Source organism: Grampus griseus (genome assembly GCF_964374135.1).
Source record: "Grampus griseus genome assembly, chromosome: 2".
NCBI lineage: Eukaryota > Metazoa > Chordata > Mammalia > Artiodactyla > Delphinidae > Grampus > Grampus griseus.
The window spans coordinates 74,414,943-74,429,681 of record NC_139018.1 but is presented as its reverse complement, the minus strand read 5'-3'; the positions used below and the strand labels follow the sequence as shown (position 1 = coordinate 74,429,681).

Sequence of the window (14,739 nt, the reverse complement as noted above, 5' to 3'; positions counted from 1 at the left end):
ATGGTTCAACTAAAGGAACCAAAGAGGAGGGAAAAGGAATCTCAGTGGCGGCAGGTTTGGCTGGGATCTCAGCTGGAATCTAGCGGATACAGCCTCCCCTGCCCCTACCCGCCTCCTTCCTTTCCCTTGGTTTCTTACCTCATCTTGCTCAGCATAGTCAGCACAGAGGAATTTGGGGTTGGACTGGGGCCATTTGACCCCATGTAGAGCCGTGCGGGTGGCAACTGCTTCCTCTACTGTCGAGTACTGACAGAGGGAGGGAGAAGGCAGAGGGTCACAACAGGCCTTCAACCCTTCCCACTTGCCACAATGCCCTCAAATCTGCCCACGATGGTCACAAAAGGAAATACAGGCCACAACCTAGAGAATCAGTTTCTTCCCCTCACCGTTACAAAGCAGTGAGATTTGATCTTGTCAATCCAGAAAGCCTCTTCTACCAGAGTTCCTGTACGTCCCAACAATTCCTTCAGTTGGCCTAAAGTGAAGGGACGAACCTGCCAATGAAAACAAAATTTCAGGGTCTTAAAGAAGGCAAGAACTATACTCATGTAACTAGTCTGAAGATTTCCCACACCACTGTCACAGGAGTATAGCTTCCAAGTCTGGGTGAGGCCAGAGAGGTTAGGAACCCTCCATCAGGAATGTGAGAAGAGTGGTAACACTGTCTGAGACATCATGGGCCAGGCTCTCTACAAATTCTCAAGACAACCCTGCAGGGTGATACTTTTTTCTCCCCATTTTTCAGATGAGACAGGTTGTGTGGTAAAATAACTCACTCAATGAGTGAGTAACCAGCAGATCCAGGAGATGAACCTAAGAAACATGAGTCCAAAGCTCAGACTCTAAACCAAGCTGCACTGTGGGAAAAAAATGACTTACCAAATTGGAGATGTGGACGATGTTACTGATCTTGCCCCGGGGTGGGGAGGGCACTTGAGCAGTCCGGACTGGGTCATCAATTGTAATGGAAACTCCCGACTTCTGCTGGCTAATGGAACGTCGAGTTAAGGTATCTCCTAAAGTCACTATCAAATAGAGCACAAGAATGACTTTCAGCAGGGAGCAATGCTGGCTCTTTCACCTCCAGCAGGACTTTAAAATTCCCTACCAATAGTCACTGTCCCATCTAAATGTGCTGAGCACCTGCACTGTGCAAGGTACGGTCCAGGCTGATCTCCTCATTATGGAGATGCAAAAATTAAACAGATTCACACCTAGCCCTCAAGCAGCTTGATAACTAGGAGAAGACATGTGTAAAATACTAGAACACGAGGCAGAAAACATTAAACGCTTTAAAAGAGGTCCAAATAAAGTGCTCTGGGAATTCAGGAGGCCACATGTTTCACTCATAATGCTGCACCTACCTTTCTTTACTTCATGCTCCACAGGTGGGGGCAAGGCCACCTCTACTGAGACCTGGGGAGGTACAGGGGCTTCTGCTTCAGGCTCCTTCTCTTCTTCCTCCTCTTCCCTCTGCCCATTCTCCTGGCCCTCGGAAGGCACCACCTGTAAGGTATCAGATAACAGACGGATTCTTTTTTTTTTTTAATTAATTTATTTATTATTTACTTATTTGGCTGTCCCGGGTCTTAGCTGTGGCATGTGGGATCTAGTTCCCTGACCAAGGATCAAACCCAGGCCCCCTGCATTGGGAGCGTGGAGTCTTAGCCACTGGACCACCAGGGAAGTCCCTACAGAGGGATTCTTAAACACCAAACAGGTACACTCTTTTCAGTTTCTGGTTTCTCGGGGAGAGATGGTGGTAAGTCAACCTAACACGCTTCTTCCACTAGGGAGGAAATTTCATTATTATGTTCACCTCCACCAGATCCTGGGATTTGTAGTGCCTCAACTCTGCCATGAGGAAAACTAAGGCAGGAATTGGCAAATTTTTTCTGTACAGGGCAAGATATTAAACATTTTAGACTCTGTGAGCCATATGGTTGCAGTTACTTAACTCTGATATCATAGCACTTAAGCAGCCAGAGACAAGAGTAAATGAACTGGGCTTCCCTGGCGGTGCAGTGGTTATGAATCCGCCTGCCAATGCCGGGGACACAGGTTCGAACCCCGGTCCGGGGGATCCCACATGCCGCGGAGCAACTAAGCCCGTGTGCCACAACTACTGAGCCTGCGCTCTAGAGCCCGTGAGACGCGACTCCTGAGCCCATGTGCCACGACTACTGAAGCTCATGCGCCTAGAGCCCGTGTTCTGCAGCGAGAAGCTGCCGCAATGAGAAGCCCGCGTACCGCCAACGAAGACCCAACGCAGCCAAAAATAAACAAAAAAAAAGAATAAATGAACTGGGGTGGCTGTGTTCTTACAGAACTTTATTACAGGCTACAGGTTAGATCTGGTAGCCTGCTGACCCCTACCCTACAAGGGCCAACTCACCCAACCCTCTGCACAGATGGCAGACTTCCCTTCTAGGAGTCCGCCTTAGCTCCTCATTCAGTTGCCCACTCTGCATCCATGGCCCCCTCCCCCAAAGTGGGGGGCAGGAGCCTTACCTGAGTGACGGTCCGGCATATTTTCAGCCCCTTGTCATGGGTCCCATCATCACCATTACGCTCTGTCTCATCCTCAGAGATTCGGGAGTCGTCAGCATGAAGATCCACAACAGCCTCCTGCCCCGCCAGGGGTTTGATGTCGGGGATGAGGCTCTGGGACACAGATACCCCCCACCCCGTTACACTGGGCCCATGTCTACTCCCACGTCATGTCTCATCCTCCCTTCCCCGGCCCCTCCCACCTCACCTTGAGTGATTCGGTGGTGATACTGATGGAGGGTTTCTTCTGTGTGGTGGCCGTGCTGGCTCCCCAACGCCGCTTCCGACTAGGCTGGCCCCCCTCTGTGTCACTGTTTCCAGCTGGCACCCCCTTGGTAGCTGCTGTCCCCAAGAAATAGGACCCCACAGTTAGATGCTCTCAGGCCCTCTGCTGGTTCACACCACAACACCCACAGAGAGGCTTCGACTGGAATTTTAGTAAAAGGTTAACTTAAGGAAACCACATTTGGGGACTGGGGAAACCATGCTTCAGAGTAAACAATAAAAGGCCTAGAGCCACTTCCTGAAAGATGAAAACTACTGATCTCTGAAGGCAACAAGGAAGAGCTAACTAGGCTGGTAAGCAATTTAAACTTTTAGTGGTAGAAAAATCTAAAGTACTGGGGAAGACAGACTGAGGACGACATGGGAATGAGAAAAACAAGACTATGTGATACTAAAATTCAAGTTAATTTAATTTTAGATCATGATGTGACCTGGTCATGCTTGAGGTTATTTTCACACTACAGATTGATATATTTCAAGTCATAAAGACCTATTACACTTTTGTCAATGAGGAGTTCCTCATTGGCAAAATGTTAAAGATGTTACTGTTGGAGGTGTGGGCACTCTCATTTTCTCAGATGCTCTCTTAGAATAAAGTATAAACTGGTAAGCATTTTATAGGAATCCCTCAAACCCACTCCTCGTTCTGAGGGTTCAGACATCTGAAATAATAAAAGCAGGAGGACTGAATAAGAAATGGTAAGACATCTCACGGTGTATCTCATTAGGGTTAAGAAAGAAGTGTGACTGGGGAAAAATAACAAGGATTGTTTGTGAAGTTCTGAATTTTAAAATGAAACACTACCTACGCCCAAAAGATGTAGATTTGCTGGGTGGAGGTGGTGGGATGGCAGGGGGCGACGCAAGAATGCCACTGACGGAGAATGGGAATCTACTTCTCTATCAACTCTGATTTTTATGGTATTCCAGACCTGTATCAGGGATTTGGGGCTAGACTTACAGACAACGGAGATCTTCCTCTTGAATGATTTGGGCAGCGAGCTCTGTATAGAGAAGAAAAGGGGAAAAAAGAGAAAGAGACACACCCCACAGAGAGGGGGGAAAGAGGTTAGATGGGGCAGTCTTAGCATAGGCTCCAAAGACACAGAGAGAGAGAGACACAGAGACAGACAGAGACCAAAACAGAAGCGGCAAACGGCAAAAACGAAGCAGAATCAATGCAAGTTAGAGAAAAAAATAAAACCAAACATCACAGCAGGGAAAAGTCATCTAGTCCATACCACACCTATGTATTAGCTTAACCAGAAATAAGCTGGAAGAAGAATTTCAGTAGCCTCCCAGCCCTTTAAAAGCATTGGTCATGCCCTCTTCCACTGTCTCTACTGGTCGAGAGGATGCCAAGCCCAACAAGCTATGTCCAGAGCTGGGTCATCTGGTCCTTCTAAGGTCTTCCTTGCTAACTCGAGGAAAACACAAGGAAACAAGGAAAACCAACTTTGGGATGGCACTTTGACAACATAACCCTCCTCTTCTTCTCAGTGCCCAGCCTGACATCCACTGACATTGGCTCTGAGTGGCTTGGGCAGCAGACTGTTAAAGACTGCCCAGATGCCCACCACACTGTGGACGGCAGCACCAGACTCACTGGAGATGAGCCTCCTGAGCCAATTGCCAGCAGAAAGAATTTAAAGGTGTCTTTGGTAAAGACAAGTTTTTATGCAGGGCAGACTGGCCCTAGGGAGTTTCAGACTTTCTGACCACTGTATGGAGCTCTAGCAGAGCCTTTACTGTTTCTTCTCCAAACAGGGCTTATGCCTTAGGGGCTCTGCCAAGGACCAGAAACTTCCAAACTTGCTTTTGAGCAAGTCTCTGCCCCAAACACTCAGTGGGAGAAAGACTGTGGACAGAGCAAAAAGAGGGAGAGAGAGAGCAAAAAAGAGAATAGAGCATTTTAGATTTAAGTGCTTATTTCTGGAAAAACTAAGACCTACCACCCTTCTAAAGGGTAGGGCAGGAACCCTCTTGATGAAATCCCTTTTCCCCATCCACCCCCCAGCCCCGTTTGTGTCGTCTAACCAAGTCTCCTTGGTCTCCGTTAAGGGCCAGCCTGACCCCTAGCCAGGCCGCTCTCGATGGGTAAGTTAGTGAGAAAAAAAAAAAGTCTTAATTAAAACAGGAAAAACATGAATCAAATAAATAAACAAATCCAATAAAGAAATCAGAAAAAAAGATAAAGAAAAAAATTAAAATAAAAGATTAAAAAAAGAGGAGAAAGAAGAAAATAAAGAGGAAAATAAACTAGGAATATGACAAATGTTCCAGGTACCATCTCACACCTGGGATCTTCAGTTCAGCCAATCGCACCTCACTGTGTACTGTATCTAGTCAACCGCCGGTCCAATCAGAATGAGCCCTCCCTGCTAGGCGCTGTGCAATTGGTGGGGGGTTGGGTTGGCAAAAAAGGTGGGCGCACGGCGTGGTGGTCAGCACGGCACTGCCAGAGTCCTCCCAGGGGCGCAGGGGGGGCGGGAGGGAAACGTGTGGGGGGACGCTGCCCAGTTTCCATGATGTCAAGACAGTTCACTGGTGGTGGCCAGGCTCAGCGAGGGGTACGGGGGAAAGGGGGCAGAGACATCAGTCCCGGCCCTGTAGGGGCATCATCTTGCAGTCCCTGATGAGATGGCCTGTAAGTAGCAGAAATGGTCCTGGCCTTTTATCGTGAGAGGCAGGACCCTATGTCCATCAGTGGCAAGCTGCAGCGACAACACCACCCAATACTTGGAATCCAGGTGATGACTCCAGAGTCCCTTTCTCCTCTGCCTGTAACTGGGGAGGGGGGTCCTCTCACCGAGTGGGATCATGGAGCCTCTGTTGAAGGCAGCCTGGGGGTAGTAGGTGGGTAGCCCCAGGACCTGGCACACATTCAGCAGCAAGGTCAGAATACTTTTCTTCTGAGAGTGGTGTGTGGCATCTCCTCAGGGACTCCAGCTGAGACAGCGGTTCCAGTCAGGTGGGTGGATGAGCCCCTGCCTCCAGGGATGGAGGAGAAGTTGGAGCAACCAACATATGCTGCCCTTCACCATGGACAACAGGGACCAAAGGAAAGTCCATCTGATGAGCAAGTGGTGATACATGGCTGGGCTGTCATCAGCCTTAAATCTCTGGGCTCAGACCCTAGACTTCTCTGCAGGGTTCCTAGTCGTCACAGCTTAAGCGGAGAGCCCCACTCAGTATTTTACAGCATGGCACTGTGATCACAAACATTGACTCTTTAGGAGGTCTTGGTGCCCTAGATGGGGATCCCAACAGTCTGTAGCAAATAAGGCAACCCAGAGTCCTCAAAAGGGCAAGGGCGTGTGGGCAGGCGCCCCAGCACTGACACAAGCTCTTCTTGGGGTGTCCCAAAGAGGGAGATGATGCAAGTCCACCCCTTTCCAAATGCTTTTTGCTTTCTCAATACAAGTCTCTCCAGAACAGTGCTCTTCTTGGCCCCCTGATGTAAGCAAGGCAGGGAGGCAAAAGGGGGCCCATCACAGGATCCCATACACATGCCCCCCTCTGGCCAAGACACCTGGATAGCAGACTCGGCTGACTGGGCAGCTCAGGAGCAGCGGGTGGGTCCAGAGGAAGAGGCGGCATCAGCGATTGGCCAGTTGGGCAGGGTTATATTTTACGGGCGGATTACCGTACATGAGGTACTTGGACAAAGTTTTACGGGGAAGAAGGACCTTGTAATAAATAATATTCTGCACATCAAATCACGTTCACCGGCCCCCACCCCCGCAACACACACCAAAGAAAGGCTACACACACAACAGTCCCTCCCACCCTATTACCCTACTCCCAAACCCAGCTAATTCTTGCTCTAATTACTTTAAGAGCCAAGAAGACTTCGCTGGCTCTGATGGGGGGAGCCCCCTGAATTGGGTTCAGGACACAAGATAAGATATATGCCAAAAAAGTAAGTAAAGAGGTCACAAAAATGGGGAAGGGGCCTTTGGGATGACCCCAGGGGCTGGCTTCTAAGTAGCTACATCTCTGCAATGAGACCACTAGGGGGCAGATGAGGAACAAAAATTCCTCAGCATGGTGGTCAGCTGAGAACCACCACGGCCCACTAGATGGCGCTGATCTCCAACACACTTTTAAAAAGGAGGGAAAGCTAGAGGGGTTACCACAGGGAGAAGCTGGAGAAGGTAGCCGGTAAAGCTGAGCCTGGGTCTTAAAGGGCCATTAACTGACTTTCCCGCTGGTTACAAACTTCCCCACCTGCACTACTTCCCCAACAAGGAAAGGGGAATAAAGGAGCCCTGTTCCCATCACAAGGGGTCTCCCTTGCTAAACCAGCGAATTCTCCCTTGGCCCTATCCTGATCCAAGTCTTTGCCTAGTCCCTTCTTTAAGCTATCCCACTGTGTACGAGGGATCACCGGAGTGCTCTATTCTTTCCCCCAGGTCCACTCCTGCCCACCCACCCCAGCAGGTGGCTTGGATATTTACCTCTTTCTTCTCCTCATCCTCGGCACTGCCCTCTGGGCGGTCATCATTGCTGACTTGGTCTGCAATAGGCATGGGGGGCTCTGGAACCTCATTTTCAGGTCTGTTTTCACTTGTGTCCATGGTCACTTCCTCCTTCTCCTCACTGTCAGTATGGGGAGAGGTTGGGAGGGAAGGGCAGGAAAGAACCAAGGGGAAGAGAGAGCAAGACGTTAGGTTTTGGGTCAAGGAAACCCCCATGCCTCATCACTTGGGTGGGATTGGGAGGGCTGCTTTTTAGATCAGACTAGAGACCTTGTCCCCCCAGGAAACGGTTTTCCTAGGGGAAAGAGCACAGATCACAGCAACCACATTCACTCACTGCCCAGATGGGATAAAGCTGTGATGTGTGGGGTCAGGGCTCCAATGTTCTTAGGTAATTCACCAGAGTACCCCTATATGAAGAGGAGAAACATCCCTCTCTGCGAAGTCCCTCAAAAGTAACTGTGATTTGCCTACAACCCCGTGGCCTCCCTAGACCTGGGCGCAGACACCTTTACTTAGCCAAACTGCATGAGAAACTAAGGGAAGCCTGATTCCTTAAAAAGAGGAGAAAGAACAGCCAGGGCTGTGGCAGATGATCCCAACCTTGGGTTTAATCAACTGCTTAGTAAGTAAAAGCCTACTGACCCTCAGGGTCTGCAGACACCAGGAATGGAGAAATGGTGGGGGTGCGGGCTGCAGGGAGAGGAAGGCTGGCGAGGGTTCAAGCTTCAACAGGGACCCCCTCTAATCCAAAAGGAAAAACAAAAACTGCCAGACAGAGTATGAAAGCTGAGAAGCACCAGGCCACTTTTACCTGCTCAGAGGTGTAGGAATTGTTCTTACATTCGGCCTTCGCCCAGTTTCTCCCACTCCCTTATTCCAACTTCCAAGAGATAAAGAGAGCAGGCCTCCCAGTCAGGACACACCCTCCCCTACACCACGCATCCCCCCCACAAACGCTGAACCCACTCCCCCACCCCTCTGAATCACACAAGTCAGCTCCCATTGCAGGCAACAAATCCCAGAGGTTCACTTCAGATAAACTATCTTCCCATCTTCTTTTTTCTGTCTTCATCCTGAACTTCTAACTCTAATCTCATCCCCACTACCACCCAAACACTGAGGGGTAAAAAAATCAAATCAAGATGATCAGGGGCCTAAGTCTCAAGAGAGGGGAAAGCAAGCCTCCCCAGGCTGACCATCACCAGAAAATTCAGCATTCTCGGCAGGCTGCCTGACACCCAGAGGTCAGAACAGCCTCCCCAGAGCAGGCAGGGAGGGATGTATGGGAAGGGGGGGAGGAGAAAATCGGAAATGTGCCCCCAGCTAATAGGCTCCCACAGAAACACGAGATTCAACTGCCTAAATCTAAAGAAAAGTCTTATCCAAAAAATACCTATTTCCCACACAGAGAGGGCAAGTGGGGCCAATTAGAAACCGGGCAGGAAGGACAAAGGGGGAAAGCAGAATGACTGAAGACAAATCAAAACGAAAAGACGGAATGAAAGCCACGGGGAAGAGAAGGGAGATGAGAGGAGCTAGAGTGGTGGGGAAAAGGGATACATGGAAATGTGAAGCTCTCACCCTTCTTTGCTTTCTGATAACATGATTTTTTTTCTCCCCCTGGAAGTGCTGTTTATCCCTTTCTGGAATGGAAGAAATAACAAAAACCAAACAAAAAAATCCTAAAAAATTAAAAAAAAAAACAAAACACCTTCCTTGTCCCAAGATCCCACCACCTCCTCCCCAACCACCCGATCCAGAGAGAGAAAATCGAGATGCAGCAACTGGGGATCCAAAAAATGGTAAATGGAAGGGGAGATGGTGGTGGTGGTGAGGGGAGGCTAAAATAGATCTGGCTTTTAAGAGATAAGCGTTAAGTCCTCACGGCAAACCCCGAATTCAGCTGGATTGGTCTCTCTGGAGAAGGAGGAGGAAGAGGGCCAGGCTGCTGGTAGTGGCTGGCTCTATTGTATTGGCGGAGCGGCGGCGATCAGCCGGAGACATGCAGGGGAGCCATCTTGCCACTTACCCAGCAGCCCGTGTGTGCGGATGGGGGAGGGCCCTGCTGCAGCAGGGGAGGGGAAAGAAGAGAGGGAGGGCGCTGAGTGAGCAAGGCTCTTATCCTCTGGCAGGCCACAAGGAGCTCACTGCTGGCTCAAAAGGCCTGGCCTTTTTCCTTCTTTTCTCAGGTTACAACAGCTACCGAGGCCTAACCCCACAGGGAGAGGGTGCTCTCTCCTCCTTTTCCACGGGGGCGGGGGAGGGGGCTGGGTGGAGAGGACATACAAAGTTACAGCTGCTTGCTTGGAAGATTCCAGAGAATAGAAGGAAAGGAAACAGCAGAGCTGGGAGTGAAAAATGATAAGAAGGAAGATAACAAAGCCAAAGTTGCAAAGAGACAGAGGGGAGGGTCACGAGCACTTTTTAAGTGCCCACCTTCCTCTATCTGAGAAGCCAGGCATAGAACACTGAAACCAGATCAGCTGGTTCAAGGTGGGGAGGTGGGATGAGATTTGGCACTATCCAATCACTGTATGGTAACTGGCTGCTCACCACGAGCAATGACCACGTATCCTTTCTTCAGGGAGATGGAAGGAGTGGATAAGGAGAAAGTTTCTTTTTGAATTACCAGTAGTGGAGGGGAGAGGTGTCTCTGAAGAGAAGACAGACAACTTTGTTTCACAGAGTCTTTAATAAGGTCACCCTGCCCCAGGGTCTGCAGGAGCCAGAAAGGAAACGGATAAACAGGGCAAGGGGACCTTGGGTAGAAGGGCTCCAAAATGAGGGCTCTGAAGTAGATAAGAAACTGAAATGAGAGGACTGTTATTGGGGACAGGGGTGGTGGTGGTGGGGTGTGTGCCGATCTGCTGGGCAGAAAGTGGGAACTAAATGGAAATTACTAATCAGGGGCATCTTCAGACTAACGTAAAATGGGAAGTTGTCTCTACCCATTCAAAAAAGCACTCAGTAGATGCTCAAAATGCCCATTTGTTGACTGCAAAGGTGCTCCTTTTGTATCCCAGTGGCAGTAAAGGTTTAACACTAAGACAAGCTTCTGTGTACTTAACCAAAAACTTAGTATTATCTCATTTGTAATACCAGAGCGTTTAGTCAAAACTGAAACTTCCTCCCTGCTGCTTAAAATCTTAAACTTACATGTCAACTGCATGCTAAAGCAGTCGCGTTTATACATCACACTACAGCTCCTTTTCACTGAGTGGTCCCTGGCTGCTCAGTAAGGTTGAGAGCTCTGGAGTCAAACTGGCTGGGGCTCAATCCAGGCCTCAGCCCCACTGCACACAAATAGCATAATATTGGGCAAGTTCCTGATCCCCTCTGTGTATCAGTTTCTTAATCTGTAAAGTAGGGGTAATAACAATACCTATCTCATCTAACAGTGTGATAAGGATTTGCTCTTAGGAGTCTGGCTTGGAAGACACCCCAAGTCAAGGTAAGGATATGCATAAAACACGTGTACGTTTAATAGGCCATTATCTCATTTGGTGACACCTAGGGAGCTTTTTTTTTTTTGAGCATCCTCAAAGAGTAGACTGCTCTTTCTCTGATGTAAAGGCACTAATTGGTTTGACAGTTCTCAGCAATGCCCTCATCACTGTCTAGTACCTGCTGGTTTACTTCCCCCTCACCTCTACCCTGCAGAGTTCCTCAAGGTCAGAGACTGCATCCCTTGACCCCTAGCCTGGGGCCTAACGCAAAGAAACGCTCAGTAAATATTTCCCAATTAGGTTGTCATTGGGGGTACCAAGTGGATGTTTTAGTAAATCCTCGCTGAATTAAAGGTTTTCTTCTTAATAAGTATTTTTGGATAGAATTCCCACAGACACCGTTATCCTACAGAGAAATGTTACCTTCAAACATCCTCAAATACATGTTCCCTGTCCATCAATTGTCCTAAAATTCTTTCAGCTGCCAATATGCCTCTCCAAAAGTGGCATCCCTGGAGGAAGAATCTTCTTTCAATTGGAAATTCTATCTCATTTTTTTCAAGAATTTTATGACGTTATTCTTGGCCTTAAGACACAATGAGTTTGTGCTGTCTACTTCCCCATGATCAAACCTGTGGGACCGAAGAATTCCCAAAACTTTATTTTCATAAGAAAAAGAGGAAGCCTCGAAATTATCCCAAAATGGGACTCAATCTACTTGCAGGACTAGTCCCAAAGCCTTCTTAGCTATGCGTCAGAGCCCCACACAGCTTTTCTTTGTAGTCCCTTTTATGCAAAAGGCATCTCCTTTCCCACTATTTAAATTCTTGCACAAATATTTCTGATATCTTTGAAAAAATAAGTGAAACTGCATAGGGATGGGGGTGGGTGATATCTACCCAAAATTAAACAGTGCACAAAGCATTTGTAGCCCAGAAGAAAAGGACAGAACTACTTACGGGCTAATAACATCACATTAGAGTTCACATCTGAATAGGAATGAGATTCAGAAAAACTAATGGAAAGGGAAATTTCTATAGACATATGTTTGAGCTTTAGTTACTATAGAAAATTCAGAAGGAACTGAGGACCTGATGTGAAATTTAATAAGAAACAGTGGGATCTGACTACCCTTAGGCAGTGAGATTTAAACATAGCATACCCTCAGGAGCATACTAGTCCCAAGATAACCCAGGTCGGTATGGTTTTAGAGGGTGTGTCCTTAGATACCAACTTCTCAGTGAGCAAACTATTGGTAACAATAAATTTTACTTTTTAAAAATTATGCATCATTTGGCATACTGGCACTGTAGGTCCCCTGAGGAGTATCAATTACACTGTCATACTGGCTTAAAGGACCATTTCCTTCCTCCTACTCAGGCGAAAAAACAAATAAGCATAGTGCCAAGAGCCCAACGCTGCTATTGCCTGCAAGGTTTGTGTATACAGGAAGGTTGTATTTAGAAAAATTGGGGTTTGAATTAACTATTACTGGATGATACAGCTGCCCACACAAAGTTTTTCCTTTCCCTTTCTTTTTCTTTTTCTCTATGTTTTTTAATGTAAAAAGAGAGTACCATTATTTTCTGCTGTATGAGGAAATTTTTGTTGTATCTATAAGCAGGCAGAGGACTAGATTCTGGAACGGGGCTCAAGTGAAACAGAACTGAGGGCTCACAAATTCCTGCCCCAAGAAATGAAAAAGATACCTTACCTCATAAACCTAGAATTCCTCAGGGCACAATCAGAATCACAATGGATTTAACCAAGCACAGCCAAAAAAATTTAGGCAATCTCTTCCAAGTGGTGAGAGGTCCTTGAAGTAAAGTCGAATTTTTTTTTTAACACTTTACTGAATCAACAGGCCCCAGCTCTGTTTTTTTTAAAACTCATGTGACTTCTTGTTGAGATAGAGAGGAAAACCAAGATTAAGCTACAAATGGTCTTTTCCATTTAGCACTCACTGTTGATCCCACTTTTAAAACTGGCCAGGGCTCCAGAGATCACCAGGCTGAACACTAGCACTCTAGAGGGCTGAAAGACCAGAAGGAGTGTTGTGAATTAGTTTAGTACGGCCTCCAGAAATGTAGGCAAACTTCTCAAAGATTCATTTACCAAACCCAGTGCCAGAAGAGCCTATGGGTTTTGAGCATCTCATTTTGTTAGGCTGCTGCATAGACCATGTGGAAGGTAGGCAGAAGGAAAGCAAGTAAGAGCGATGTGTGAGAGCTACTTCTGAGCTCAGACTGCATTTCTAACCTATGGGCTGCTCCACCGAAGCTTGCTTAGGCAACAATGGACAATCTCAATATTTGCCCAAGGTGCCACTTGCTATCACCATGCCAGAATCAATGTGACTAGATAAGCTCAGTCATAAATGAAGATCAAAGCCACGTTTACCTGAGGAGAAAAACTCTGTATATAACTCCAAGGTTCATTTGCCCTGGACTTGCATGCAAAAATCCATTAAATAAGGTGCTTCAAAACAGCACAAAGTGCCACTCTGTTGCCAGGATCTCAGAGACCCACAGGATTTGAGGACAAGCAAGCAGCTTTTCAGAAAATTACTTGCCTCTCAAGGTGCACAGGAGGCACTTCCTCAGGCCCAATTAGTAGCAGGTTGTCAACATCTACTTTGAAACTGCCATTACAGAAAAGACATGCTATACTCCCATGGGATAGGGGAGGGAAAGGCAGGCATTATCTCTGATTGATGGATAGGGAAGGGAAGGTGTCACCCCATTTCCTCATCGATGGTGTAGCTGGGGAATCCTGAACACCTTCCAGAATCCGCTGGTTTTTCACTTTAAGGTCCTAGAAGAAAAACCCTTTTCCAAAGGATAATGTACCCATTCCAAAATGGAAAAACAAAAACTTTTTTCAAAGGCAATAGAGTGAACTTTTAGCTTTCAAACCAAAAATGTAATGGCCACAAGATGGCAGCAGAGGCAAGAATATTAGAATAGACAGTAGCAAAGCAAAAGTTATAATAATGAGTACATAATTATTGTTAAAGTCTCAAGAAAATGAGATAATAAACCATGTCACTGCCCACCACCCTCCAAAATCAGAGGCAAAAGATAGCCTGAAGCTCTAAGAAGAACATAAATGATTAGATGTACATAAAGGGAAAAATCATATTGATAGTATTAGTGTTAAAATGCCATTAAAACAATCATGGAACAAAGTTAGGCCAACTGTCTACACAGGACATTCACTAAAGTAGTATAGGATTCCTGATATCTAAAAGCTAAGCAATGTTATTTCCACAATGCTTTTCTTTTTCACTTCCCATGAGACTCTGAAGCCAGGAATTTTGGTTCAATGGCTTCTTAATTTGTAATACCTAGCTCTGAAGAATGAATGACATACATGTTCAATTACAAATTTAATTTGATATGACAGTATTTTTCTAGGACTACACATAAGGAATAAAAAAATTCATGTTAACTGCATAAATGGTAAAATCAATCCAAGGGTCTTAGAAGGAATAACTTCTGACTTGATATGGACTTCATATTTTGCTGTATTGTACACTGTGGGAGATAACTAGGATAGACTGTGCTTAATAAAATGATAGCTTATAACCAGAGAAAATAAAATAACTAAAAAACAGCACTCTCCTGTAAGGTGCTCTGTAGATCCTCAACATCCTTTACTAAACTGTGTTCCCAGGCTCACATGTAGCTGGTAAATGTGAGTTAAAGACTGAGTTAAAATGCCTGAGTCAATGCCCTTACACTGTCTTGAGTTTACAAAAAGAAGCCTCTGCTGCCTCCTTCTTAAAGGAATTGACTGTTTTGGTCAGATGATTCCAGATATGGGGTTCCTTTTGCTCTCACCACCACTTTTCAGACGACCTTAAGAGTTCTGGTGGCAACTCTGAACATAGTAACTGAAGTCTAGCCTTAGTCCAGATAAAGCTCTGCCTTCACATTTTATAATGAAACTAGGACTTAGCCAAAGAACCCTAG

The 14,739-nt window shown here is 46.7% G+C and overlaps 1 protein-coding gene across 1 annotated transcript in view; it reads right to left on the bottom strand.

Annotated features, from left to right (window-relative positions):
* Window positions 1-14,739, bottom strand: part of ACIN1 (apoptotic chromatin condensation inducer 1) — a 32,854-nt gene that overhangs the window by 2,297 nt on the left and 15,818 nt on the right. The window contains 9 exon segments of the mRNA XM_082681265.1: window positions 139-246; window positions 387-494; window positions 880-1,025; window positions 1,365-1,506; window positions 2,512-2,664; window positions 2,759-2,892; window positions 3,797-3,839; window positions 7,296-7,531; window positions 7,534-7,561. Of these exon segments, the coding sequence (XP_082537391.1) occupies window positions 139-246; window positions 387-494; window positions 880-1,025; window positions 1,365-1,506; window positions 2,512-2,664; window positions 2,759-2,892; window positions 3,797-3,839; window positions 7,296-7,531; window positions 7,534-7,561 (1,098 nt within the window).